Source organism: Hemitrygon akajei, chromosome 26, assembly GCF_048418815.1.
Source record: "Hemitrygon akajei chromosome 26, sHemAka1.3, whole genome shotgun sequence".
Taxonomy (NCBI): domain Eukaryota; kingdom Metazoa; phylum Chordata; class Chondrichthyes; order Myliobatiformes; family Dasyatidae; genus Hemitrygon; species Hemitrygon akajei.
Window position 1 is genome coordinate 11,467,845 of NC_133149.1, and position 26,431 is coordinate 11,494,275.

A 26,431-nucleotide genomic window follows, 5' to 3' on the forward strand; every position below is an offset into this window, starting at 1 on the left:
AGGAGGGAGAGAGAGGGTGAGAAGTGATAGCGGAGAGAGATAAAGGGGTCGGGAGGAAAGACTTCCGGCACCACTTCAGTCAGTGAGCCCAAGAAGAGACCATTGCATCTCCCATCCTCACCCTCACCCCACCCCCAAATCATTCTAGACTTCGCCCTCTGTTACACCCTGCTGGGATGAAGAAACCTCCCAACCGCAGCCCGAACCTTACTCGCTGCGCAACCCGTCGGCTCAGCGCACCAGCCCCGGCAAGGAAAATCAGAGCACCTCAAGACCTTTGCGACTTGGTCCGGGCAGGTTTACTGTCGGAAACGCGAGAGGAGGCAAAATTTGTGTCTGATAAAACGGAGGGGGGGGGGGAGGTATTATAAATAGAGAGCAATTAAAGGGAGCATTTCCGATGTAAAGGCGTTCAGAACACAGGTGACTGAGAAGTTGGCCAGACTAACTTTATGGGGACTGAGATGGTGTGACTTGGAACTCGCTCCGAGCGCGGACTGCAACCGTTCCCAAGCCGGGAGAGGAGAGGGAAGGGGAAGACTGGAACCCACAGCGCTCTCCAACGGCTGCTTTAGCCGGCGAGAACAGAGATCTGTTATCCCGCAGTCCCACGCTGAAATACGCACCTGACTGAGCGAGGCAAGACCCAAGATTCAAGATTGTTTATTTAATCATTCATCAGTACTCGAGTGTAAAGGAGAACGAAATAATTGTTATTCCAGATTCAACGCAGCATAAAAACACAATAAGCATAAAGAACACATAAACAGCACAATAAATATAAGTTTAAAACATTCCTATATAACAGAATCATAATCAGAATCAGGTTTAATAGCAATGCCCCTTATAATGGTTCCTTCAGGTTGTTATAGCCGGGGGTGGTAACGGGGATAAGTTCCCTGTACCTATTAAATGCTCCCAGTGGCGTGAGCCTCAAATATCCTCTGACAACCAAGTCCAGCCTTCACGTGTGGCTGAGCTACTGAGCCCGGCGGAACGTTCCTACTGACAGGAGAAAGGGCAAAGGTGGGTTACTGACGCCTTAAAACCAATTACTTTGGACAGATGGGGTTTGTCAGCCGTAGTTGGCAGCTCATCTAAGAGAAGGAAAACTCCGACCTCAAACCTCTGCTGCCTTGCGGCTGTACCCACTCACGGGGAAGGCTTCAGGTGGAAACCCCCGAGGGAGCTGGAGTCCCTGAGGCAGTCCTACTTTGAGTTTAACGTTTACTGGCAACACCCGCGACGCTGCTGGTGCCAAACTATATCGCTCTCTGCCGTTCCTTTGGGTTAATCGGATCCGTGGAGAGGGGGAGCCTGCTACATAGTCAATAGTTTGCTCTCCATATCGTACTGCCTAGGCTTGTTTTGCGGCAGCAATATATTGCAATGCATAATAAAAGTGTTTTATATATACACACTGTCCGAGGTATATATAATGAAATAGTGAAAAAAGAGAGCCTATGATGGAGCTGGCTGAGTTTACAACTTTCTGCAGGTTTTTTGCCGATCCTGTGCAGTGGCCCTTCCATACAAGACGGGGTTGCGACCAGATAGATATATACTTCATTGATCCCGAAGGAAGTTACAGAGTCACAGTACAGATACAAGTGTACAGATACTGCATAAATATTGGAAGAGCAGTAAGAAAGAATACAAAATAAGTAAAGTCTAACAGGAGAGGGTCACCACTTCCCCGCTATAGGTTGACTCATTACAGAGCCTGAAGGCCAAGGGTAAGAATGACCTCATTTATCTCTCTTTGGAGCAGCGCAGTTGTCTCAGTCTATTACTAAAAGTGCTCCTGTGTTCAGCCAAGATGGCATGCAGAGGGTGAGAAACATTGTCCAGAATTGCCAGGATTTTCCAGAGGGTCCTTTGTTCTACCACAGCCTCCAGTGGGTCCAGTTTGACTCCGATAACAGAGCCAGCCTTTCTAATCAGTTTATTGAGCCTGTCAGCATCACCTGCGTTGATGTCATTGCCCCAGCACACCACTGCATAGAAACTGTACTGGCAACAACAGACTGGTAGAACATGTGAAGGAGAAGTATGCGTACTCCAAAGGGCCTCAGTCTCCTCGGGAAGTAGAGGCGACTCTGACCCTCCTTGTACACAGCCTCTGTGCTGGATGCCAGTTAGAATGCTCTCCATGGTACAATTTCTGTAGAAATTTGTGAGTTCTTTGGTGACATTCCAAATCTCTTCAAACTCCTAATGTAAGTGTATGTGTGTGTGCTGAGTATGAGCCTGAATACTGCCACTGCAAGCCGCTTTTTCATTGTTTCTGTACCTCTGTGGTTTGCATATCTCAGCATCCCAGATATCTTGTTTTTTTTCCTCTTTAAGGCAACGTGGTTGTTTTTTGAATCCACTTGCCCATTTGCTTTCTTACCATAACAATATTCATAGCCGTTATCCAGATCCTCATAATCAATTCTTCAAAACCTTCCACTAGAGCTGGTTGGAGAATTATTAAATTGAGCTTATTGCCATGTGCACCAAATGAGCATCATAGGCACCTGGGTTCATACATAAATGATACAAGACTGAGCAAAAGAAGAGGAGATGGCAAGAGGCTGCAGAGGGTTGTAAACTCAAGCAGCTCCATCACAGGCACAACCCTCCCCACGACCGAGGACATCTTTAAGAGGTGGTGCCTCAAGAAAGCAATGTAGATTATTAAGGACCCTCACCATCCAGGATGTGCCTTCTTCTCATTACCATTTATTTTCATGTCTTTACATTGTACTCCTACTACAAAACATCACATTTCATGTCATATAAGTCAGTGATTATAAAATTGATTCTGACATTAATACAAAAAGACCACAAGAAGTACACACTTTATTTGGTGCAGGAGGCATGTTCATGGTCTTCTGCTGCTGTAGCCCATCCACTACAAGGTTCTATGTTTTGTGCATTCAGCAATGTTCTGCTCATTCTTGCAATGCATGGTTATTTGAGTTACTGTCACCTTTGTGTCAGCTTGAACTATTCTTCTCTGACCTCTCATTAACAAGGCATTTTTACCAAAGAAATACCACTCACTGGATTTTTTTTGGTGTGTTTTTCACAGCATTCTCTATAAACTCTGGAGGTGGGGGATCCCAACCTGGACCACCCATTGGTTAATGGTAGGGTGGTAGGGAGTCTATGGCATAAAAAAGATTGGAAACCCCTGCCCTAGAGGTTGTTGTATTTGAAAATCCCAGGAATTCTAAGATATTCAAACCACCCCATCTGGCACCAATAATCACTCCATGATCAAGGTCACTTGGACCACGTCTCTTCCCCATTCTGATGTTTGGTCTGAACAACAACTGAACCTCTTGACCATGTCTGCATGTTTTTATGCATTATATTGCTGCCACATGATTGGCTAATTAGGTATTTGCATTAATGAGCAGGTGTACAAGTGTACTTAATAAAGTGGCCAATGAGTGTAAGTCCTTGGTCATGTAAGAAGTGGTCTGTACTGTTCAGTCGATAGGGTTATGGTTGTGAATATTCTGTTTGCCACAAGATGGTGCTATTGGCCAAGAATTCCAAAACAGGAATCTGTCGATTGTAAAATGATAAAATGCATCCAGTTAAATAAATCTTTTATTTACATATTCAAGGTCCAACAACGATATTTTAATTTGTAACATAATTTTTTTTTAATTTTTTTTATTTCTAGTTCAAAATAAGTTGCAGAAAGTTGTAAACTCAGTCAGTTCCTTCATGGGCACTAGTCTCCCCAGCATCCAGGACATCTTCAAGGAGCGATGCCTCAAAATGATGGCATCCATCATGAAGGACGCCCATCACCCAGGATGTGTCCTCTTCTCATTGCTACTATCAAGGAGGAGATCCAGGAACCTGAAGGAAGGCACACACTTAACAATTCAAGAACGGCTTCTTCCCCTCTGCCATAAGATTTCTGAATGGACATTGAACCCATGAGCAATACCTCACTATTTTTTTCTCTTTTTGCATTACTTATTTAATTTAACTTTTAAAAAATATATATATTTCTATTTTAAATATTTTATTATTACATAGTGCAATGTACTGCTGCTGCATAACAACAAATTTCATGACATATGCTGGTGATATTAAACCTAAATCTGATTCTGGATTAAATGAGGGGGGGGGGGGGAGAGAGAGGGAGAGGGAGAGGGAGGGAGGGAGAGAGAGAGAGAGAGAGAGAGAGAGAGAGAGAGAGAGAGAGAGAGAGAGAGAGAGAGAGAGAGAGAGAGAGAGAGAGAGAGAGAGAGAGAGAGTAAAATGGGGCTTGTTTTGCTGTTATTGTTCTGTTCTGTGTTGTTCTACTGAGCATTGTGGGCAAACTATGTTGGCTCCAGAATGTGTGGTGACATCTGCGGGCTGCCCCCAGCATATCCTCAGGTTGTGTTGGTTGTTAACACAATGTATGTTCATGAGAGAAGTAAATGAATCTGCTCTGATCTGATGGTTCTTACTCATGAATTGCAGCATTACAGGATGTGGGATCTTTGGAGAGAGTGCAGAGAGGTTTCACGGATTAGAGGACATGTGCTGTAAGGTGAGTTTGGACAAACTTGGATTGTTTTTTTCTGGAAGGTCAGAGACTGAGGGGCGATCTGATAGCAGTTCCTGAATTAATGTCATGATGGACTCCTGGCCTCACAATCTACCTCGTTATGATCTTGACATTATTTACTAGTAATGCACTTTCTCTGTAACTAGTACACTTGTTATTGTCTTACCTTGTTCTACTTCAATGCACTGTGTAATATTTTGATCTGTATGAACAGTATACATGACAAGCTTTGCACTGTGCATGCAGCAATGGTAAATCAATTCCAATCCCAGCATTTCAATTCCAATAGTGGCCCTTAAGAGGCTTTTAGATAGGCACATGAATATGCAGGGAATGGAGTCATATGAATCACATAGAGTTTGAGGGAGGGGTTTAATATTCTTCACAGACGTGGTGAGCCAAAAAGCCTGTTCTTGTGTTGTACTGTTCTATGTTCTATTGAAGTCAAAGTTGAATATATTGTCACCTGCACAAGTACAATCAAAAACCTGCAACAGCATCACAAGAACGTAGCATCAGATAGACAATGTTAGGGCATATTCAGGAGTTCTGGTATACAGAAAATGCTAATTTCAACAGCAGGCAGTCTTCAGACCTGAATATGGGTTGTAGATTGAATTTATAATGCAGCTCTGAACAATTGTCTTCCTGGAGCTGCATTTTAGGGTTGACTGCAAACAAAGAAACACTTCACTTGACCTCAGATGCCTGCATATACCGTACATGAATGTGGCCCAGAGTCAGTGGGTATTAGCATTCATTTTGAGTGTCTGGAGTGTTGGTGTGAAGAAGGAGGTGTTTGAAAATTATGTGTAGTTCAAAGGAAGCATTGTAGATACATTGTAACTACAGAATTGTCCTGTTGTTACCTTTGTATATAAAAATGTCATGTAACATTGGGTCAGGCAGATCTCTTCTTCCAAGAGTGTCTTGGATATGATGCCTGCTTGTTTTGCCGAATAAAGACTCCTATAGCACCAGCTTCAGTGTCTCCTTGGTAATTTTGCTCACAGTCACAACAGGCAACATCACACATCCTATTAATTAGATCATTATCATACACATTGGAGAGTCAGATCAGTGTAGGACCTTTGCTATGAATGGTATGCTGCTAGGTGGTGTAGTGGATCAGAGGAACTTAGAAGTACAAGTACTCCTTGTAAGTGACATCACAGGCAGACATTGTGGTGAAAAATGTCATGTAGCATGTTGGCCTTCATCAGTCAAGGTCACTGTGTACATAATTTGGGACATCATATTTAAGTTATATGTGGTGAGACTGCACTATGTACATAAAGATATGGTTAAACTGGACACGTACAGAAAAAAAACAAGGATGTTGTAAATCAACAACTGACTTACGGGGGGAGGTGGCCAGGCTAGGTTTTTATTCTGTGGAACGTAGGAGAATGAGATGGGCTGAAGGGCCTGTTTCTGTGCTGTACTTCTCTATGATTTAACTCTGGTTTAACTCTACAATATAGTTGATATACTGTCCATGATAATGATGTAATCTAATCTCATGTGCAATGCTGTGTATCTGATGCTACCTGCCTGTTCTGTTCTGTAATTCCTGCTATTTAAACAGACTCCCATTAAATCGCAAGTTTGATGCTTTAATGTTGAAGCAAGCATTATCAATAAATTTATAAAGCAACAGACTGGAAATTACTCTTCATCATTATGTGCCGTGTCTATAACTTGGATGATCATGGGCTCATGATCATGATTGTTCTTGACAAATTTTCTACTGAGGCAGTTTGCCATTGCCTTCTTCTGGTAAGTGTCTTTACAAGATGGGTGACCCCAGCCATTATCATTACCCTTCAGAGATTGTCTGCCTGGTGTCAGTGGTCGCATAACCAGGATTTGTGCACCAGCTGCTCATACGACCATCCACCACCTGCTCCCATAGCTTCACGTGACCCTGACTGTAGGGTGTGAAGTAAGTGCTACCCCTTTTATGATTATTCTATTGAACATTGTTGATTGTGTGAATGAAGGACAGCAAGGTAGGGTGATGGTTAATGCAATCGCTTCACAGTGCCAGCAATTACCAATCAGGGTTCAATTCCTGACACCATTCATAAGGAGTTTATACGTTCTCCCTGTAACTACATGGGTATCCTCCAGGTACTCCAGTTTCCTGCCACGTTCCAAAGACATATGGGTTAGGTTTAGTAAGTTGTCGGCATGATATGTTGGCACTGGAAGCGTGGTGACACTCGGCTGTCCTCAGCACAATCCTCGCTGGTTTGATTAGACACAAATGATACATTTCATTGTATGTTTCCATGTGGCAAATAAAGCAAACCTATATCTTCTCTTTATCTTTCTAAAAGGATACAAAACTAATAAATGTAAACAGAGATGCAGCTCTATATCCTACAGCCAGATGGCAGTGTTGGTCTAATTTTGTGAAAACAACCTAAAAAAATTTTGAACACGAGAGGTCGTTCACTCTTTCAAAGAATGTGAGGAACCCAACACGTCCCCTGCATATATGCTATCTGACCTGCTGAGTTCCTCTAGTATCCTGAGCGTGTTGCAAAAAATTTTCAGCATCTGCAGACATCTCAACTCTGAACTGATTCCACAATCTGCAGACTGTTTCAAGGACTCTACAACTGATGTTCTTGTTTTTTTTTAAATTTGCACAGTTTGTCTTCTTTTTGCACATTTTCGTCAGATTGTAGTGCACCCCAAGTTTCTGTCATCCTTCTTGATGTTCCTGGACCATTCCTAATAAGACTGAACTGCTCTCTAAATTTATACTGTCTTCTTTGCCATTTGAGTGACTTCACGTGCACATGATACTTTTTTTCCAGATACCTTTTACACAATTAGTCTAAAAGCTTCTAGAGGCAGAGTTCTGAGGTACCCACAATTAATGATGTAAAGCTGACTCTCTTGAGTGCACAAACCTTTCAACTATTAATACATCAATGATTATCAATCTAATCTGTAAGCTTCCTTGAACTGAACAACTTAGTCAGTATTATTTTGCTGAAACAAGTAAAATTAACATACCCTATTATCTTACATTGCACCTCTTGAGCAGTAAGACTAGGTGCTGTGGGGCCAGCAATTCTGTTCTACAGGCAGTGCTTATGTAAATTGTCAGAGAGTCATAGCACACTACAACACAGAAACAGGCCTTTCCTCCCTTCTAGTCTGTGCCAACATGGTCTTCTGCCTAGTTCCATCTATCTATATCCATATCATAGCTTTCCATACCATTCTCATCCGTATGCCTATCAAAATGTCTCTTAAATGTTGCAATTGAACTCATATCTGGCACTTCTGTTGGTAGCACATTCCATTGCTTGTGTTGGATTCTGATGTTTGCAATCTAAGGTTCTTTCAGATGTCAGGAAAGAGTCACAAGACTTGTGGCTTCACAATCATTTTATTAAGTGTTAATAAAATAAAGAAAATAAAAAAATAGACAGTAACAGAAGGGCAAGAAAAAATAAAAAGGTGGCTAGCTCTTTATATACTCATAAATAAGAAACTTTGTAGATAAGAGCCAGCCAATCAGATAGCTCTATTCAAATAATGCGGTACCAGAGAAGCTTCCAGGCGAACAGCTGAAACTACTAGGGGAAACACTGAACCACTACATCTTTATGTAATATACTAAGCAGTTACATGGATATCATAGTTATAAAAATACAAACAGGTAATTAATTGTTAAGCTGCAATTAAACAGACTAATCCAACAATTGCAACAGTTTAGATGGGGGCTCTTGACAGGGTGGAGGTGGAAAGGACATTTCCTCCTGAGGGAGAATCCAGACCTAGCAATCAGTATATAAAAATATAGGGTCGTCCATTTAGGACAAATGAAGGAGAACTTGAATTGTAAAAGCATTAAAAACTATGGGCTAACTGCTGGTGAATATGATTAGTGCAAATGGGAACGCAATGGTCAACATTGTTGTGATGGGCCGAAGGGCCTAATTTTCTCGTGGTTGTCTCTACACATTATTGGAAGTTTCCTGATTGGTTCTATCATGGTCTGGTATGGTAATTCAAATGTGCAGAAAGCAGTGGACTCAGCCTAATGCGTGCATCACAGACACGTCCCTCCCGACTGTCGATGATGTCCACAGGAGGCATTGCTCCAAGAACATCACCACTAAAGATCTTCACCATCCAGGCCATGCCATTTTCTTGCAGCTATCCTGGGCAGGAGGTACAGAAGCCCAAGGTTCCACACCACCTGGTTCAGGAACAGCTACTTCCCTTCAACCATTCAGTTCTTGAACCAACTGTCACAATGTCATCACTGCAGTTCAGCAACACTATGTTCACTTTGACTATTTTGCTAAATAAATTAATTATTAATAAATACTCTGTTTCCACCGTTTTTTGATGAAGACAGTTCTATTTCCCTCTGACAGATGTTAGGGTCAAAGTCAAAGTTGTGTTTATTGTACATACATACAGGTGCTGTGGAAAACTTGTTTTCAGCAGCATTACAGGCACATAGCACGATATAAGTGTAATTTAAACAAAAATTACACACAATCTTTAGAAGAAACACAATTAGGACAAAATAAGCCCTTTGAAATGCATTGCTCGGCAGCCCACCGATTTAACCCTAGCCTAACCACGGGACAATTTGCAATGACCAATTAACCTATTAACCGGTCCATCTTTGAACTGAAGGAGGAAATCCACATGCACACAGGAAGGGATGTACAAACTTGCTTATGGAGGACACCAGAATTGGACTCTGAGCTCTGATGCTCTGAGCTGGAATCGCGTTGCACTAACCGCTGCGCTACTGTGACATTGAATTGCTTTACATGTTTGATTATGTTTGAAGCAGAGGCCATGGCTAATAAACAAGGGAATGGGGGCTTATTGGGCAGGGGAGAGGTGGGAAGGTGGGTGTCAAAGTGAAGGCACAGATATAAACCCACTGAACTTCTGGTATTTGTTGTGCTGTCCTGAGAAGCTTGAGATGGAATCAAGCTGGGAGAAGCCAAAGTCAGTGAGGTTTGTAGTGAACCCAACTTCAACTAATGTTGAGTATTAAACCACCTTTTCTCTACCCTGTAACATAGCAATTAGCATAATGGTTTACAGCCCCAGTGATCGAGGTTCAATTCTCAACGCTATCTGTAAGAAATTTCTATTTTCTCACTATGACCACATGAGTTTCCTCCCAAATTCCAAACATGTATGGGTTAGGGTGTCTAAGTTGTGGGCAAGCCGTGTTGGTGCTGGAAGCGTGGCGACACTTGTGGACTGCTCCCAGTGCAGTCCTTGGACCGTGTTGGTCATTGACGTAAACACCACTTACCACTGTGTTTCGATGTACATGTGATGAACAAAGCTAATCTAATGCAATTCACTGTATTTTTCTCCTGAAGTCATGATTTCCCATGAGGTGCTTGATAATGCATCTGCCACCAACTGAGACCAAGTCAGTTGCTCCCTGTTACTGTATCTGCTTGTGAGGAGAAGCTGGGGGTGGGCTTTTGCTTTGTTCTTGGTGACAGGACTTCCTTCAGAGCAACATCTCTTCCACAATCTCCATCAGCACGGGTGCTTTTCTACTCACTTTACACTTCTGACTGTGTGGCTCCTCTGCCGTATTTAAGTTTGCTGTCGACACTACTGTTGTAGGCTGAATCAAAGGTGGCGATGAATCATCATACAGGAGGGAGATTGAAAATCTGGCTGAGTGATGCCACAACAACAACCTCTCACTCAATGTCAGCAAGACCAAGGAGCTGATTATTGACTTCAGGAGGAGGAAATCAGAGGTACACGAGTCAGTCCTCATCGGAGGATCAGAGGTGGAGAGGGTCAGCAACTTGAAATTCCTCAGTGTTATCATTTCGGAGGACCTGTCCAGGGTCCAGCAGGTATTAAGAAGAAAGCACAGCAGGACCTCTACTTCCTTAGGTGTTTGTGCATATGACAACTAAAACTTTGACAAACTTCTATAGATGAGTGGTGGAGAGTATATTGACTGGCTGCATCATGGCCTGGTGTGGAAACACCAATGCCCTTGGATGGAAAATCCTTCAAAAAGTAATGGATACATACCAATCCATCATGGGTAATGCCTTCCCCACCACTGAACACATCTACATGAAGCAAAGTTGAAGGGAACCAGCATCCATCATCAGGGACCCTCACCATCCAAGACATGCTCTTTTCTCACTGCTGCCATCAGGAAGAAGGTACAGGAGCCTCGGGACCCACAACAGTTACTACCACTCATTCATCATGCTCTTCACTCAACTTCACTTGCCCCATCACTGAAATGTTCCCATAAACTATGGAGTCACTTGCAAGGACTGTTCATCTCATGTTCTCGATACATATTGCTTATTTTTTTTATTATTATTTCTTTCTTTTTGTATTTGCACAGTTTGCTGCCCTTTGCACACTGGTTGAACACCCAAGTTGGTGTGGTCTTTCACTGAATCTGTTATGGTTTTTGGGTTTATTGAGTATGCCCACAAGAAAATAAATCTTAGGGTAGTCAATGGTGACATATATGGCATAGGCTTCATTTTTCCGGTCCTTTCGTACTGGGAAGAATGCCGTCATAGATAGAAACTGACCTGGATTGCTCCGGTCTATGTACTTTGATAATAGTACTTTGAACTTTGACATGTCCAGCGTCATGCAGAATGTTTCATGAGAAAGATAAACTTTGCAATTTGGAACCTTCACCTTTGACATGGTGTCAGGCCTGTTTGTAGCAGAGAGACAGGGAGTAATTGCCTGACCCATCCTGGCTCTATAACAGCCAACAATACACTTCAGCAACATGCGCAGGAGGCTGAATAATCAGGATTTTTACAAGTAGGTAACCTATTGCATGGCCATGAGATAATTGTGGTTCATGTTCCCTGCTGTCTTGCTAGTTCAAAGTACAAAGTTCATTACATTTATTATCAAAATATGTATACTTTATACAATCTTGAGATTGTATTTCTATTTTATTAAAATGGAAAGATATCGCTTCCCCTACATTAATTTAATGGTTTTCTCAAGTAATGTTGTGTCTCAGCTTGGAAAAAATTTGAAGTAGAACTTTTGAACCTCGATTTGATTTTGAGAGAAAATTGGGTTCTTTTGCCAAATATTACCATTTAATATGAATTATTCTATATGTTTTCCTTCCAATTATATTATCTTTTTAAAAAAATGTGAATTGGTGGTTGATGATTTTTTTTTCTCTATATTTAGATGGTGGTTAAACGTATTGCTTCTGGGGGGTTGATTCCTAATGGGGGTTTTTTTGTAGTTAATGGTTTTTTTTTTCTCAGTTAGATGGGGTTCTTTTTTTTCCCTTCTTTTCTATATATTTTTTTTCACTATTATATATTATGATTAGTTTTTTTTCTTCTTCAGCTCTATTAATTGTATACCTATTAATTTGTTGATATTTTGTATTATTCTATAGTTGTAGAAGATTATGTATTAATAAAAAGATTCTAAAAATGAGATTCGTCTCCATACAGGCAGCCACAAAACAAAGAAGCCCAATAGAAACCATTATAAAAGACTGTCAAACACCCAAGGTGCAGAGAAAATAAAACAAATCATGCAAACTATTGAGGAAGAATTGGATCAGCCCATGATTGAATGGCGGAGCAGACTCGATGGGCCAAATGGCTCCTAAACCTTATGGTTTAAACTATAAAAGAAGCAAACAGTATTCAGGACTGAATTTCACAAAGACGAGTCCACAGTCAGTCAACACTGCAACCAATCCAGGAACCCATTAGTTGCAGGCCACAGCCTCAGTTCAGTGCAGAGATGAGTCAATCTCACCGAGCAGCGAGCTAAACACTGGCCACTAACTATGCAAAAATAGTCAAGGCTTATTAAACAACAGTAGCAATGGCTTCTTGCATTGTAATTAACATTGAACATGGAACAGTACCGCACTGGAGATGGCCTCTCGGCCCATCTGCCTGTACCAGTTTAAACTAATCCTATTTGCTTGCACATGATCCATCATCCTCCGTATTCTGACTGTTGATGTGTCTGTCTAAATACCTCATAATAATTTCCATAATATTTATATAAACAGTATAAATCATATAAACAGTGCCACGATGAGGCCACCCTCAGGGCGGAGGAGAAGCACCTTATATCCCATCTTAGTAGCCTCGAAGTACCTAGATGAGGCCTTTCTCAGGGTGCAGGAGCAACATCCTCTGTTCTGCCTGGGTAGCTTCCAACCTGATGGCATGAATATTGATTTCTGCTTCCGGTTAAAAAAATCCCTCCCCCTCCTCTCTTCTTCTATATCCTACTCTGGCCTCTTATCTCTTCCCACCTGCCTTTCACCTCCCCCTGGTGCCCCTCCACCTTTGGTCCACCCTCCTCTCCAACCAGAATCCTTCCTCTCCAGCCCTTTACCTTTCCCACCCACCTGGATTCACCTGTCACCTTCTAGCTATTCTCTTTCCCCTCCCCCCTTTTTTATATTGGTGCCTTCTCCCTTCCTTTCCAGTCCTGAAGAAGGGTCTCGGACTGAAACACTGACTGTTTATTCATTTCCACGGGTGCTGCCTGGCTGGCTGAGTTCCTCTAGCATTTTGTGTATGTTGCTCTGAATTTCCAGCATCTGCAGAATTTCTTGTATTTCCATTGCTGTCATATCTGTTTCCACCACCTCCAATGACAGCTCACTCTAGGCAACTACCATCTCTACGTTAAACAAAACTGGCCTCATAAATATTTAAACTCCACCCACCTTAAAGCAATGTTTGGTCATATTTACATTTCTTCTCTGGGGGGAGAAAAGTTGGTGTGTCTCTAACCTAACTTCATATCTCATAATTTTATAAACTTCTATCAAGTTTCCCCTCAGCCTCTGATGTTCCAAAGAAAATAATCCAAATTTGTTCAACCTCTCTTTACCAGTGGTGTTGGCAGAGGCAGATGCATTAGGAACATTTAAGAAACTCATGGATGCTAGAAAAATGGAGAGTTCTGTAAGTGGAAAGGACTAGATTGATCTTGGGGTAGGTTAAAAGGTCAGTACAACATAATGGGCTGAAGGGCCTTTATTGTGCTATGTTCTTACAGCTAATATCTACAAGAAGTGCAAACAGCAGAAAGCAACATTTATCATCAAGTACCCCCACGATTCAGTCAATGCTCTCTTTTCACTACTGCCATCAGGAAGGGGGAACCTGAGCCTCAGGACTCACACCACCAGGTTCAGGAACAGTTATTACCCCTCAACCATCAGGCTCTTGAACCACTGTGGATAACTTCACTCACCCCAATACTGAACTGATTCCACAACCTATGGACTCACTTTCAAGGACTCTACAACCCAAGTGCTCAGTATTATTTATTTATTTATCTATTTATTATTATTTTTATTTGTATTTTTTGCATTTGCACAGTTTGTCTTCTTTTGCACATTGATTGTTGGCCAGACTTTGTGTGTAGTTTTTCATTGATTCTATTGTATTTCTTTGTCCTACTGTGAATGCCTGCAAAAAAATGAATCTCAGTGTTGTATATGGTACATACATTGATAACCTACATTGAACTTTGAACACTCTCCTTCCACGTACACCCTTTCAAACAACTGTCACCACACACTTAACTATCTAGTTCCAGTTCTAAAAATAGTGTCTAATCAGCATTTGACCTTCTCACTTACTTCTACTCGCTGCTGCCATCAGGACAGAGGCGCAGGAGCCACAGGACTTACACCAACAGGTAATAACCAACAGTTATTACCCCTCAGCCATCAGGATCTTGAAGCAAAGGAGATAACTTCACACAACTTCACTTGCCCCATCATTGAAATGTTCCCACACCAGTGGACTCACTTTCAAGGACTGTTCATCTCATGTTCTCAATATTTATTGCTAATGTATTATTATTATTTCTTTCTTTTGGTATTTCCACAGTTTGTTGTCTTTTTCACACTGGTTGAACGCCTACGTTGGTGTGGTCTTTCATTGATTCTGTTATGGTTATTATTCTATGATGGATTTATTGAGTATACCCACAAGAAAATGAATCTCAGGATTGTATATGGTGACATACGTACTTTGATAATAAAATTACTTTGAACTTTGAAAATATAAGCTTTTAAATTGTCACATAAAGTTCAATTTAAACAAAATCTAACAGTTTTCTTGATTTTGCTACTTCTAACTGTATTATTTTTAAGTGGCTCATGAATGATGACAGCTCAGTGGCCGTGATCTGAAAGATAGCATCTCCACTACAGATTATAAACACAAGATATTCTGTGGATGTTTGAAATCCAGAGTAACAAAGGTCAATGCAAATAAAGGTATCTTCTTCCTGATGGCAGCAGTGGAAAAGAGCATGTCCTGGGTGCTGGGGTCCCTGATATTGGATGCTGCTTTCTTGTGACAGTGTTTCATGTAGATGTGCTCAATGGTGACACAAAATGCTGGAGGAACTCAGCAGATCAGGGATAAACAGTTGACATTTTAAGCCATGACCCTTAATCAGGACTGGAAAGGAAAGGGGAAGAAGAAGAAGATGGTGGTGGGAGGGGAAGAAGTATAAGTTAGCAGGTGATAGGTGAAACTGGGTGAGGGGGAAGTGAGAAGCTGGGAGGTGATAGGTGGGAGAGATAAATGCCTGAAGAAGAAGAAGAAGGAATCTGATAGGAGAGGAGATTGGACCATTGGAGAAAGGGAAGGAGGAGAGGCACCAGATGGAGATGAAGGGCAGGTGAGGAGAAGAGAAAGGGTAAAGGGGCAAACAGAAAGGGGAATGGCAAAAACAGAAGGGGAAGGGTGAGAAATTATTGGAAGAAAAATCAATGTTCATGCTGTCAGGTTGGAAGCTACCCAGATGGAATATGAGGTGTTGCTCCTCCAGTCTGAAAGTGGTCTTTTAATATCTGTTTTTGATCTTTTTTTGTGTTAACCACCTGGACCTGTATTGCTAGAAGGAAAACTTCTGTTTCTGGGAAGTGATCTTCAACTCTGATTCAGGCATTCGATGCTTCCTTGTCAACATCTAGTCTGTTCAGATCATGGGGATGTCTTCCATGGAGGGTCATGCTCTTCCATTAACTTCAATAGTGATAATGTCTTCATTTTGCTGTGTTGTGCTTTCATTTAAGTTTAGTGGTGTATACTTCTTATTGGAATTACATATGCTCAGGTATAATAAAATAATAATTATATTATTATTAATGCAGAGGAGGCAGCACTGGGCGCACTGGATACAGTAGTAGATCACAAACATGAGAGATTGACAACAGGATCGGCTGTAGAGGTGTGGTACAGTGATGGGCGAGGACGGATATCCCAATCATTCCATGATTACATTCAACACTCCATTCCAGAGGGGTCCTCCCTACAATGGTCCACTTTCCTCTCCTATCAGACAGCAGCGGGAATTGAACCCTGAGCTTACATCTGGCACTGCCCAACCTGATGTGTACGCCAGCATTTGGTTTTCATTTCAGACTTTCAGCATCTTCAGTTTATTGCCCATGGATTCCACGTTCAGATTTTGTTCAGTAAACCAGGTGATTTAACAATGAGATAAGATTACAATGAGAGTAACTTTATTGATCACAAACATACAGTGAAATGTGTCATTTGCATCAATCAGCGAGGATTGTGCTGGGCAGCCTGCAAATGTTGCCAAACTTTTGGCTCCAACAGAGCTGAAATATCAAGGACTTTTGTGGGCAACTCTTTGAAAAATCACCTGAGCCTGTAGAACATAAAGAAGATAAGACTTGCTTTATTGATTCCTTTATCAGGGTCCTGCTTGAATCTATTGACATTGCAGCTTCCAAAATACTAATTGAATTCAAGTTTAATTGTCATTCAGCCATTCATGAATATCAATGAATACAGCCAAATAAGACAGTGCTACTCCAGAGCCAAGGTACAAAACACAGTATCAGCAGTCATAGAAGGCACAAAGCACACGTAGCACATACAGGATCGCAAGCACATGTAAGATATCAGTAAAATACAGCAAAGCAAAACAAATAGGCCAGACCCAGAATCCATGAATGCCGCAGAAATCTGCAGGATTAATTTGGACACCACATTAACCTAACTGGCATGTCTTTGGAATGTGCGAGGGAATTGGATCACCTGGAGGAAACCCAGGCAGTCAGAGGGAGAATGCATAAACTCCTTACAGACAGCAGCAGGACTCAAACTCCAATGCCTGATTACTGGGCTGTAAAGCAATTGCACCAACTGCTAAATGATACACTATATGCTATAGTGTAGCATGGATTGAGTAGATGGAAATACTCATGACCACTGCCAACAATTATGAGCTTTTATTTTTTATGAATCATCAGGAGTACCTCCCTCCTTTAGGTATCATTTTGTGCTGAACCCTTTTTGTTTTTTAATAATTTAGTAGGGTTGGTTTTACATTTTCACCTGTGGGCAGGGAACAATATAATATTCAAAATGTTTTTCAAATATGTAAGTTAAAATTGTGGAATTACTACTATTCATATCAATGCTTCAGTTTGATTGGGAACCACTGTACTGAGAAGCAATTAACCCTGACTGCTGGTGTTGTAAAGCATTTTATTAACTGCTACGCTGTTGGGCCGTCCTCCACACTATCCTGCCATTATGACAAGCATTAGGGAGAAGACACACACAAAATGCTGGAGGAACTCAGCAGGTCAGGCAACATCTATGGAAAGGAGTAAGCAATTGATGTATCAGGCCGAGACCCTTCTTCAGTCTTGGTGAAGGGTCTCGCTCTGAAACATTGTCAGTTTATTCCTTTCCATAGATGATACCTGGCCTGCTGAGTTCCTCCAGAATTTTGTGTGTGTTGCTTGGATTTCCAGCTTCTGCAGACTTTCTCGCGTTAGCAAGAAGACTTTTTGCTTGCTCCCGTGTGGTAGAAGGGTAAGAATTTAAAACCAGAGATGAAGAAATGACTAAAAAGACACCAAGCTGGAGCAGAGGAATGTAGATGCCAGGTTGATTACACAAGGGAGGAGGAAGAGGGATCATCATCTCAAAATAAAGGGTTTGGCAATCACGTTCAGAGAGGAGAAGCTGTTTTGTCAACTTGGGAAGATTTTAACCTTGAAATTCTCTGTCCAAGGAAGGCAGAAATCCTCTGTCATGGCTTTGTCAAAGGCAGGTCATGCCTTATGAGCCTGATTGAATTTTTTGAGGATGTGACTAAACACATTGCTGAAGGTAGAGCAGTAGATGTAGTGTGTATGGATTTTTAGCAAGGCATTTGACAAGGTACACCATGCAAGGCCTATTGAGAAAGTAAGGAGACATAGGATCCAAGGGGACATTGCTTTGTGGATCCAGAACTGGTTTGCCCACAGTAGGCAAAGAGTGGTTGTAGACGGGTCATATTCTACAGGGAGGTCAGTGACCAGTGGGGTGCCTCAGGGATCCGTTCTGAGACCCTTACTCTTCGTGATTTTTATAAATGACCTGGATGAGGAAGTGGAGGGATGGGTTAGTAAATTTGCTGATGACACAAAGGTTGGGGTGTTGTGTATAGTGTGGAGGGCTGTCAGAGGTTACAGCGGGACTTCGACAGGATGTAAAAATGGGCTGAAAAGTGGCAGATGGAGTTCAACTCAGATAAGTGTGAAGTGGTTCATTTTGGTAGGTGAAATATGTTGGCAGAATATAGTATTAATGGTAAGACTCTTGGCAGTGTGGAGGATCAGAGGGATCTTGGGGTCCAAGTCCATAGGACACTCAAAGCTGCTGTGCAGGTTGACTCTGTGGTTAAGAAGGCATACGGTGTATTGGCCTTCATCAACCGTGGGATTGAGTTCAAGAGCCGAGAGGTAATGTTATAACTATATAGGACCCTGGTCAGACCCCACCTGGAGTACTGTGCTCAGTTCTGGTCGCCTCACTACAGGAATGATGTGGAAACTATAGAAAGGGTGCAGAGGAGATTTACAAGAATGTTGCCTGGATTGGGGAGCATTCAAGCTCTCCCTATAGCTCAGGCCCTCAAGTCTTGGCAACATTCCTGTAAATTTCCTGTGCACTCTTTACAGCTTGTTGTCACCTTTCCTATACCAATATGGCCACAATACTCCACAACGTCTTGTACAACTGCAACATAATATCCCAAATCTTTTACTCAATGGCCTGTCTAATGAAGACCAGCATGCCAGACATTGGCACAGCAGGATAGCACAATGCTTTACAGCACCAGAAAACTGGGTTCACTTCTGCTGCTGTCTGTAAGGTACAGTAAGTGAAATGCTCTTCAGCAAATAGTGTAATGATCTCTTTCAGCCTGTGCGGGGAGCCAGAGAGGATTAGGTGCCAAAGGTTTCTTAGAGCACCTGGATTTGTTAATTGTTGTCTTAACATGAGTTGTGAATCCCTGGTGCTTTCAGTTTAACCTTGTTAAGTTAATTTTGACTGACAGGGGTTTTCCGTGCTCTGTGATTATTTAAAGCGGACTCCTTATTAGCGCTTATTGGGGGTTGGGGGAGTTAGTTTTGAGAAGGTTTTTTCTCACAGTATCGCTCAGTTGAGCCACTGATACACTGTTGGAATTCCTACGTATAAACTCTTGTTTCCATCTCTACATGGGAGTCTGTCATTCCTCTGCCCTTGTTATTGCCAGCATTCTCCGTGACACATAGACTTTGTTGCCGTGCAGCTGGAATTTTCTTTTGTATGATATTAATATAATTTTGAAATGATGTTAATTATAGAAACACTGCTATGAATGGTGTGTACTATGTTCAGCAGGTTGTTGGTTAAAAAAGGAAATTAATTTAGAAGAATTAGCTAATGCCACAGACTGTGAAGTTGTGTCACTTACACCACTAAACAAAGTAAGATGGCTGTCAAGGCATTTTACTGTTACTGTGTTAATGAGGAATTATGAAGTTTTAATCCAGTATTGCAAAGAGCAAGTTAATGTATGTAACGATCAATCAGCAACTACTGCCTGAAGATTTTGACCAATCCGAACAGCATTAATTGTCATTAACGATGGTTCAGAAAATCTGGCATCTTTTTGTAAATTCCTTCAGAAAATCTGTTTGAATGCAGTTGAAGCATTACAGTATGACAAAAAAACTCAGCTATTATAACGAATTATAACAAAAGTGTTGTCTCAGAAATATCGAAGCAAAACTGTGATTTCAAACTTGTCATTTCTGAGAAAGTTAAGACTGGTTCAATTAATACATTCACTGATATCTTGAACTACACGCTTAGAAATGAAGAATTGGAAGAACTGTCAATCCTTGCTGACATTGTTGGAACATTTCAAGCTTCTAATGCTGACTGCAAATGTGGATTCAGTCTTATGGATTCAATCAAATGTAAACCCAGAAACAGACTAGAAGTGATCTAGCAAGGATTAAGACGCATCTTTCATCTGAATGCGAAATTAATCTGGACAGTGTTTATAGACAATGGATTTGTAATGAAGACAGATGAAAAAAGTTTAGGAAACATGAAACGTTTTCTTTGTTGTACTGTATTTCACTATACTCTTCAATTAATAAATCAAATCAAAAGTATGTGATTTTTCAATTTTCATTCCAAATATTTATATTATGCATATTACAAAAAACATTTAAAGTGCTGCTCAGGTTTCAGACAGTGTAACAATTTCCTGTTCAGAGCAATGGGTGGTCCGCACAGCTGTAAGAACAATTAGAGGGAACAGTGCAGGAGTTTGTGCGTTCTCGCTGTGACAGCGTGGATTTCCTTTGGGTTCTCTCACGTTCAAAAAGACGTACAGATTAGGGTCAATGAGTTGTGGGCATGCTATGTTACTGCTGGAAGCATGGGGACACTTGCGAGCTGCCCCCCCCCCCAGCTCATCCTTGGACTGTGTTGGTGGTTAACGCAAACGACACATCTCACTGTATGTTTCGATGTGCCTGTGAGGAATCTGAATCAGAATTCTTCCCCTCTATCATCAGATTTCTTAATCGTCCATGGCTGGCTCCCTGGCTATTTTATATAGCACTATTTATTTATTTATTTGTTTGTTTGTTTGTTTGTTTGTTTGTTTATTTATTTATATTTTTATTTATTTTTGTAATTTATCGTAATTTCATGTCTTTGAATTGTACTCCTGCCGAGAAACAACAAAATTCACGCCATCTGAGTCATTAGATACTAAATCTGATTTTACACCTCAGACCAGCAGGTGAAATTACCCGTCACGGCCGTTAGGTGGCGGTGCCGTGCCTTGTTACAGCTAAGGCGAATGCTGGAAGCAAAATGAATCCCCAAACCCCTGAGGTTGTGAATTTAAACCGAAATCATTTAGAAGGCACTCTTTATATTCTTGGAGATTAGTGAGCGCTGAATTGGGGGATAACTCAATGGGGATTGGGACCTTAAAGCTCAGGTGGTGAAACTTGAAAAAAAACATTGTGTATAAGCGGTGTCAGCTGAGGAGGAGACCTTCCCTTGGGGCCACCAACTGTGCCCACAGTGTAACAACATAACCTGTTGCAATTTTGGCTATGAATTGCATTGGCGCGTTCCAAGGGACGAACTTGGCGCTAGGGAAGGACAAGTCAGCACCGCGAGATAGTTGTACCTCTCTCCACACTACCCCCCCTCCCCCGCCCCATCGGCGGTGCTCTGGCACCCTCAGGTCCCGCGGACCGAGCGGCCTCGCCGCCGGCAACTCCCCGCTCTGCTCCCAGACACGCTGCAGCCTCCAGCCCCGGGGCTCAGCTCGGCTCCACTGACGTCCAGCACCCGAACACCTCCCCTACCCCAAATGCACCAAGCACGGGTTAATGACAGCGGCCAGTGTCGCTCAGATTTTTAATGAAACTGCTGATTTTGCTGCAATTTCTCCGATTCCCAGCCGGCTAGTTGCAAATTGACCCGCGGTTTAGGGAAACGGCATCGGGTTATTCGTTAATATGAGCGTGTACTATTCAGATAGATAGGACAGGATTATGTGTCGTTTTCGATTCTCCACTTGTAGTGTTAGTGGACTATACTATCAGCTCAAGGTGCAACGACTCCGGCGGTCAGGGTCAACACGAACACTCGTGATTCCTGCAACGGGTTGAAACCTCGACCCACTCCGGACGCTGCGAGGAGCGGAGAGTCTCCGTGCTAGGCTCCTGGTTCAGAACAAAATGAATAATCTCGCGCACGGCTCCCACAGCACTTAATGCGCAACGGAGGGCTCAGAGCGACCGTGATGTTCAGTCTCTCTGCATAGGTTCGCACCGCGCAGTTAATGTGAAGGCACCTAGAGTGAAGTCAGTGCAAGAATGTCCGCTGATTAAAATATGCTTCCTAACCTGCTGAGTTCCCCAGCGTGTTGTGTGTGTGTTTGCAACAGTTTACAGTTGATTCCCATTCCCAAAGCATCCCCCGCCTTTGAAATTTATTGCACCCGGACAATCTACGCGTTATTGAACACACAATCCGTTCACTGGGACCGGGACCGAGGCGCCGTTGGAAACATTAATCCAGGCGGGGAGACCAACCGGTGTCTGCCGCGAGGTGAGGATTAAGCGAAGTGGGGACGCAGGGTGGGTGGGATGAGGGGGTAACGGGGGGCAACGTGTTAGGTAATAATCAGTCAACACTTTTCCCATCCACATCCGATGCGACTAATGATGTTGTGTGGGTCCAAACTGCCTGTAAGTGGCTGGAACACCACATTATATTGAGAAGAAGAAACACCCGGCCAATAAGCATTTTACGGGAGGTCCCTATTCTGATTTGCTGGTGTTTACACATGACGGGATATATATAAACCCCAGAGCCCCTCCGCACTCCAACACTCAGGTAGCAGAGGTAATGAAGCATCTTTCACGCCGCCGCGGATTTTACTCTCTGAAGTGCACAGACTGCGAGGAAGAGGTTTCTGGATTTCCAATTATTTCTCAAAAAGGGACTCCCCTGAATAAAGGATTCAGTGTAGACTTTTTTTAAAAGAAGGAATTGCACCCACTTTTTTCCAAGAAAAATAATAGTAATTATCTGGCAATGTTGTCGGAGGGTCGCTGGCTGACAGTGGTGGGGTTTGTTCTGGGATTCTGTCGGTGCGCTCTCTCCATGGAGCGACAGTTTGTCACCCCAGTGCGTCTTAACCTCGGGGACAATGAGCAGAGTGTGGACTTCAAAATCGAGGCGTTTAACCAAGAGTTCTTCCTAAATTTGGTGCCCGACTCCAGTTTCCTAGCGCCGGGTTTCACTGTCCAGTCGGTGGGATCTGACGCATCTCCCACTGCCGCCTGGGGTACCAACGTGAACCATTGCTTCTACTCGGGCTTCGTGAACGCAGAGCCTGAGTCCTACGCGGCGCTCAGTCTGTGCAATGGGATGCACGGGGCGTTTGGCTCCAATGGATTGGAATATCTCATCCAGCCGGTGAAAAACGAGAGTGGGACCCCAAGTGCAGGCGACGCTACTCATGTCATCCTCCGCAGGAATGTGCCCGCGCCCTTGGCTAACGGCACAACCCGGTGTGGAGTGAGCGCGACCCACGCAAACCGAGCGGTGCTGGAGAAATTTAAAGGTGAGCTGAACATTTTTTTTGTCTCTCTAGTGAGAAATGCAATGGTGGATTCATTTTAATATTGCCAAATGTTTCTAAATCTCTTGCCTTGAATGGACATAGAAGACAGCTTTTATAGAAACCTTTTCTCGGTCCCTCGGAACTCGACGATGTTCTCAGGACCCGCCTGCTTTAAGCAACGAACACAAAATGCTGGAGGAATTCAGCAGGTCAGGTAGCATCTATGGAGAGGAATAAATTGTTGACGTGAAAGGTCTTGGTCCGAAACATTAACTGTTGAATCCTCTGCATAGATGCTGCCTAACCTGCTGATTTCCTCCAGCATTTTGGGTGTGTGTTGCTCTGGATTTCCAGCATTTGCAGAATCTCTTGTGCACCTGGTGGTTTTGGCGTGGCACTGTTAGGCTAATGGAAAATTTCCAGCCGTTCCTGCATTTCACTGGACAATGCATTCACCCACATCGCTCCTACAGAGGGGTTATTTGCATTTGCGCCCTTAGTTCTGGATTTATGTAAAATATTTATTAAATATCAGCCTTTAGCGCGCAATGCCGGGGAACGGCAGGTTGTGACGGGGGTGTGGATATACCAGGTACCCGGGCAGTGCACCGCTCCCACCCTCGGCAGCTGTTCAGTCTCGGACTCTGACTTGGCGAGTGTTCCGCGGCTGATAGTCTCCTCCCCTTCGCCAGATGTGCGCCTGGCTACCTCTGGCGGCGTTCCGCTCCGCCCCCCGGCGGCTGCAGGACTTTCTGCAGACCAGGTGATCGCGGGTTCGATCCTGATGACCGCAAACCGTATAGAGTTCAGAATCAGATTTAATATCACCTGAATCGCTGAGCGTGTGCCTTAGGCATTCCAAGTATCGATCAGGATGATCAGGATATTGAATTAAATGATTGGGATATCGACCCCAGTGATTGGGTTATCGATCTTTTTGATTGCCAATTCGATCCAAGCGATGGGGAGCGAACGAGGCAATCGGGGTTTCGATCTCGGTGACATAGATATCATTCCGGGTGATCGGGGATTCAAAGGAATAGAGTGATCTGGGTATTGACCTAGAAGATCTGGATGTTGATCCAGGCAATCAATCTCGACGATAGATGTATTGATATCGATTTTAGGGATTTCGATCTTAATGATATAGATCCGAGTGTAGGGGGAACCAATCAAGACAATCGGGTCTAAGTGGTAGGATGGATATTGATCCAGGTAGTCGGTGTATCGATCTGGGTGATCGGCGTATCTCTCTTCCGGCAGATTTGACCCCGGGCTTCTGGCACTGCGATGGGTTTTAACCATTTGGGCTCCGCAGCGCGAGGCCCCTCTTCTGATCCATGTTTAACTTCGTTCTTCGCATCTTCACGCTCGCAGCGGCTGTTCTGTCCTGCTGTTGCCTGTTTGTCTCTGCTGAACCGGCCGAATCACCACCACCTTCACTCTACCCAAGTCTCAGTCCTCTGCGAACCTCTAGGTGCCGTTCCAACACCCATTACCTCTCCCTCACGTCTTGGATCCTCCTGTTCCCATGCTCCAAGCACTGAACTTCCATCTGAGCTCATTCACCGTACGGCCGCCTGATCACCAGGTCCCACGCACTGACCGACCCTCGCCGCTGCTCATTGACCCGTGTCTCCTCGGCTAACCTCTCACTCGCACTCCTGTCCTGTCCTCTCCCAGACTCTCGCCAAGCTCCTGAGAAATATCCTTTCTGCCATCTCCCAAATTCTTTATCCTTTCCCTCTCTTTCTCTCTTTTCCTCTCTTCACATAAGCTCCCCCCCATGCTCCCTCTCTCGACGAACACTCAGCTCTCTCCCCCCTCTCTCCCCCCTCTCCCCCTCCCTCTCTCTCCCCCCTCTCTCCCTCTCTCTCTCCCTCCCCCCCCCTCTCTCTCTCTGTTTCTCCACTCCGTCTCTCTCTCTCCTCCCTTAGATTCCTCCTTTTGACCAAGATCTCGCTGGACTGCCCCAGCTTTCTTTCCTTGATTGAACACTAGTGCCCGGCTACTTTCCTGCTACACAAATGCAGATTGTTGTAGCTACAAGTACAGTGCAAGTACAAGTTGGCTTCGCGCTTTGCAATAAAGATCAGCGCCAGCAGCCGTTCAAACTTTGCTGCCATCTGTCAGTCATCAGTTCAAGGGGATCCCTGGGGCCTGGCAGCTCTGATGTCATCAGGGAAGGACGATCTGCCAATCACATTGAATAATTCTTAGAAAGCAAACCAGGAAGTAGAAAGTCACTTTTTTAAAACTGAAGTTTTACATATACTTAAGAGTGTGGAATAAAATTTGAGATAAACACAAAAATAAAATAGAAGTTAATTAAAAATAAATATTTTTTGGGTTAAAGGGAGTAATTTAATTATCATCATTATTGCCATCTCGAATGACGTGGGTGATCATGGTCTTATCCATGAGGATGATTGCTCTTGGCATTTTTTTCTACAGAAGTGGTTTGCCATTGCCTTCTCCTGGGCAGGGTCTTTACAAGATGGGTGACCCCAGCCATTATCAATATTCTTCAGAGATTGTCTGCCGGGCATCAGTGGTTGCATAACCAGGACTTGTGATCTACACCAGCTGCTCCTATCCCAGAAGTGACCCCCCCCCCTTTACTGGGTGACTGTAGATCAGCGGCATGGGGCTAATGTGCAGCCAGAATTTGAGGAGCAACCCCTTTACAATTGTCATGGTCTGTTCCACATCCATTATTAATCATAAATCTACCAGGAACAAATGTATTAATCTTTTCCTTGCCGGATGAGAAATTCACCTTTCTGTCAACTGGTAGTCCTAGTCCTGATGCTTCTGTACCAGGATCTGTGGTGATTATTCTATATTTCTCCTTCTGGTAAAAAAAAATCCCCCTTCCTTTATTCCCCTCTTTTCAGTTGCCTATTACTTCCCCTGGGTCCCTTCCTCCTTCCTCTTCTCCTATGGTCCACCCTCCTGTCCTATCAGATCCCCCTTCTCCAGCCCTTTACCTTTCCCACCACCTGGCTTCTCCTATCACATTCTAGCAAACCTCCTTTCCCTTCACCCACCTTTTTTATTCTGGCATCTTTCATCTTCCTTTCCAGTCCTGATGAAGGGTCTTGGCCCAAAACAGGGACTGTTTATTCCTCTCCATAGATGCTCTTGACCTACTGAGTTCATCCAGAATTTTGTGTGAGTTGCTTTGGATTTCCAGCTTCTGCAGACTTTCTCGTGTATTGAATATTGAATTACTTGATTCCATTTTGTGATTTTATGCAATTCTCCATGACAAATCAGCTGCTACTTTCACTTTCTCTTCAGTTAAATCTATTCAAACTATTCTTCAGTTTCTCCTCTCCACAGGCACACAAT

General features: G+C 43.2%; 1 protein-coding gene across 1 annotated transcript in view; it reads left to right on the forward strand.

Annotated features, from left to right (window-relative positions):
* The first annotated feature begins 22,313 nt into the window (after window positions 1-22,313).
* The window catches only part of LOC140716752 (A disintegrin and metalloproteinase with thrombospondin motifs 15-like), a 53,008-nt gene continuing 48,890 nt past the window's right edge, over window positions 22,314-26,431 (forward strand). Inside the window, exon 1 of the mRNA XM_073029577.1 lies at window positions 22,314-23,077. Within this exon, the coding sequence (XP_072885678.1) occupies window positions 22,546-23,077 (532 nt within the window). The 5' untranslated portion in view covers window positions 22,314-22,545. The remainder of the gene's footprint in view (window positions 23,078-26,431) is intronic.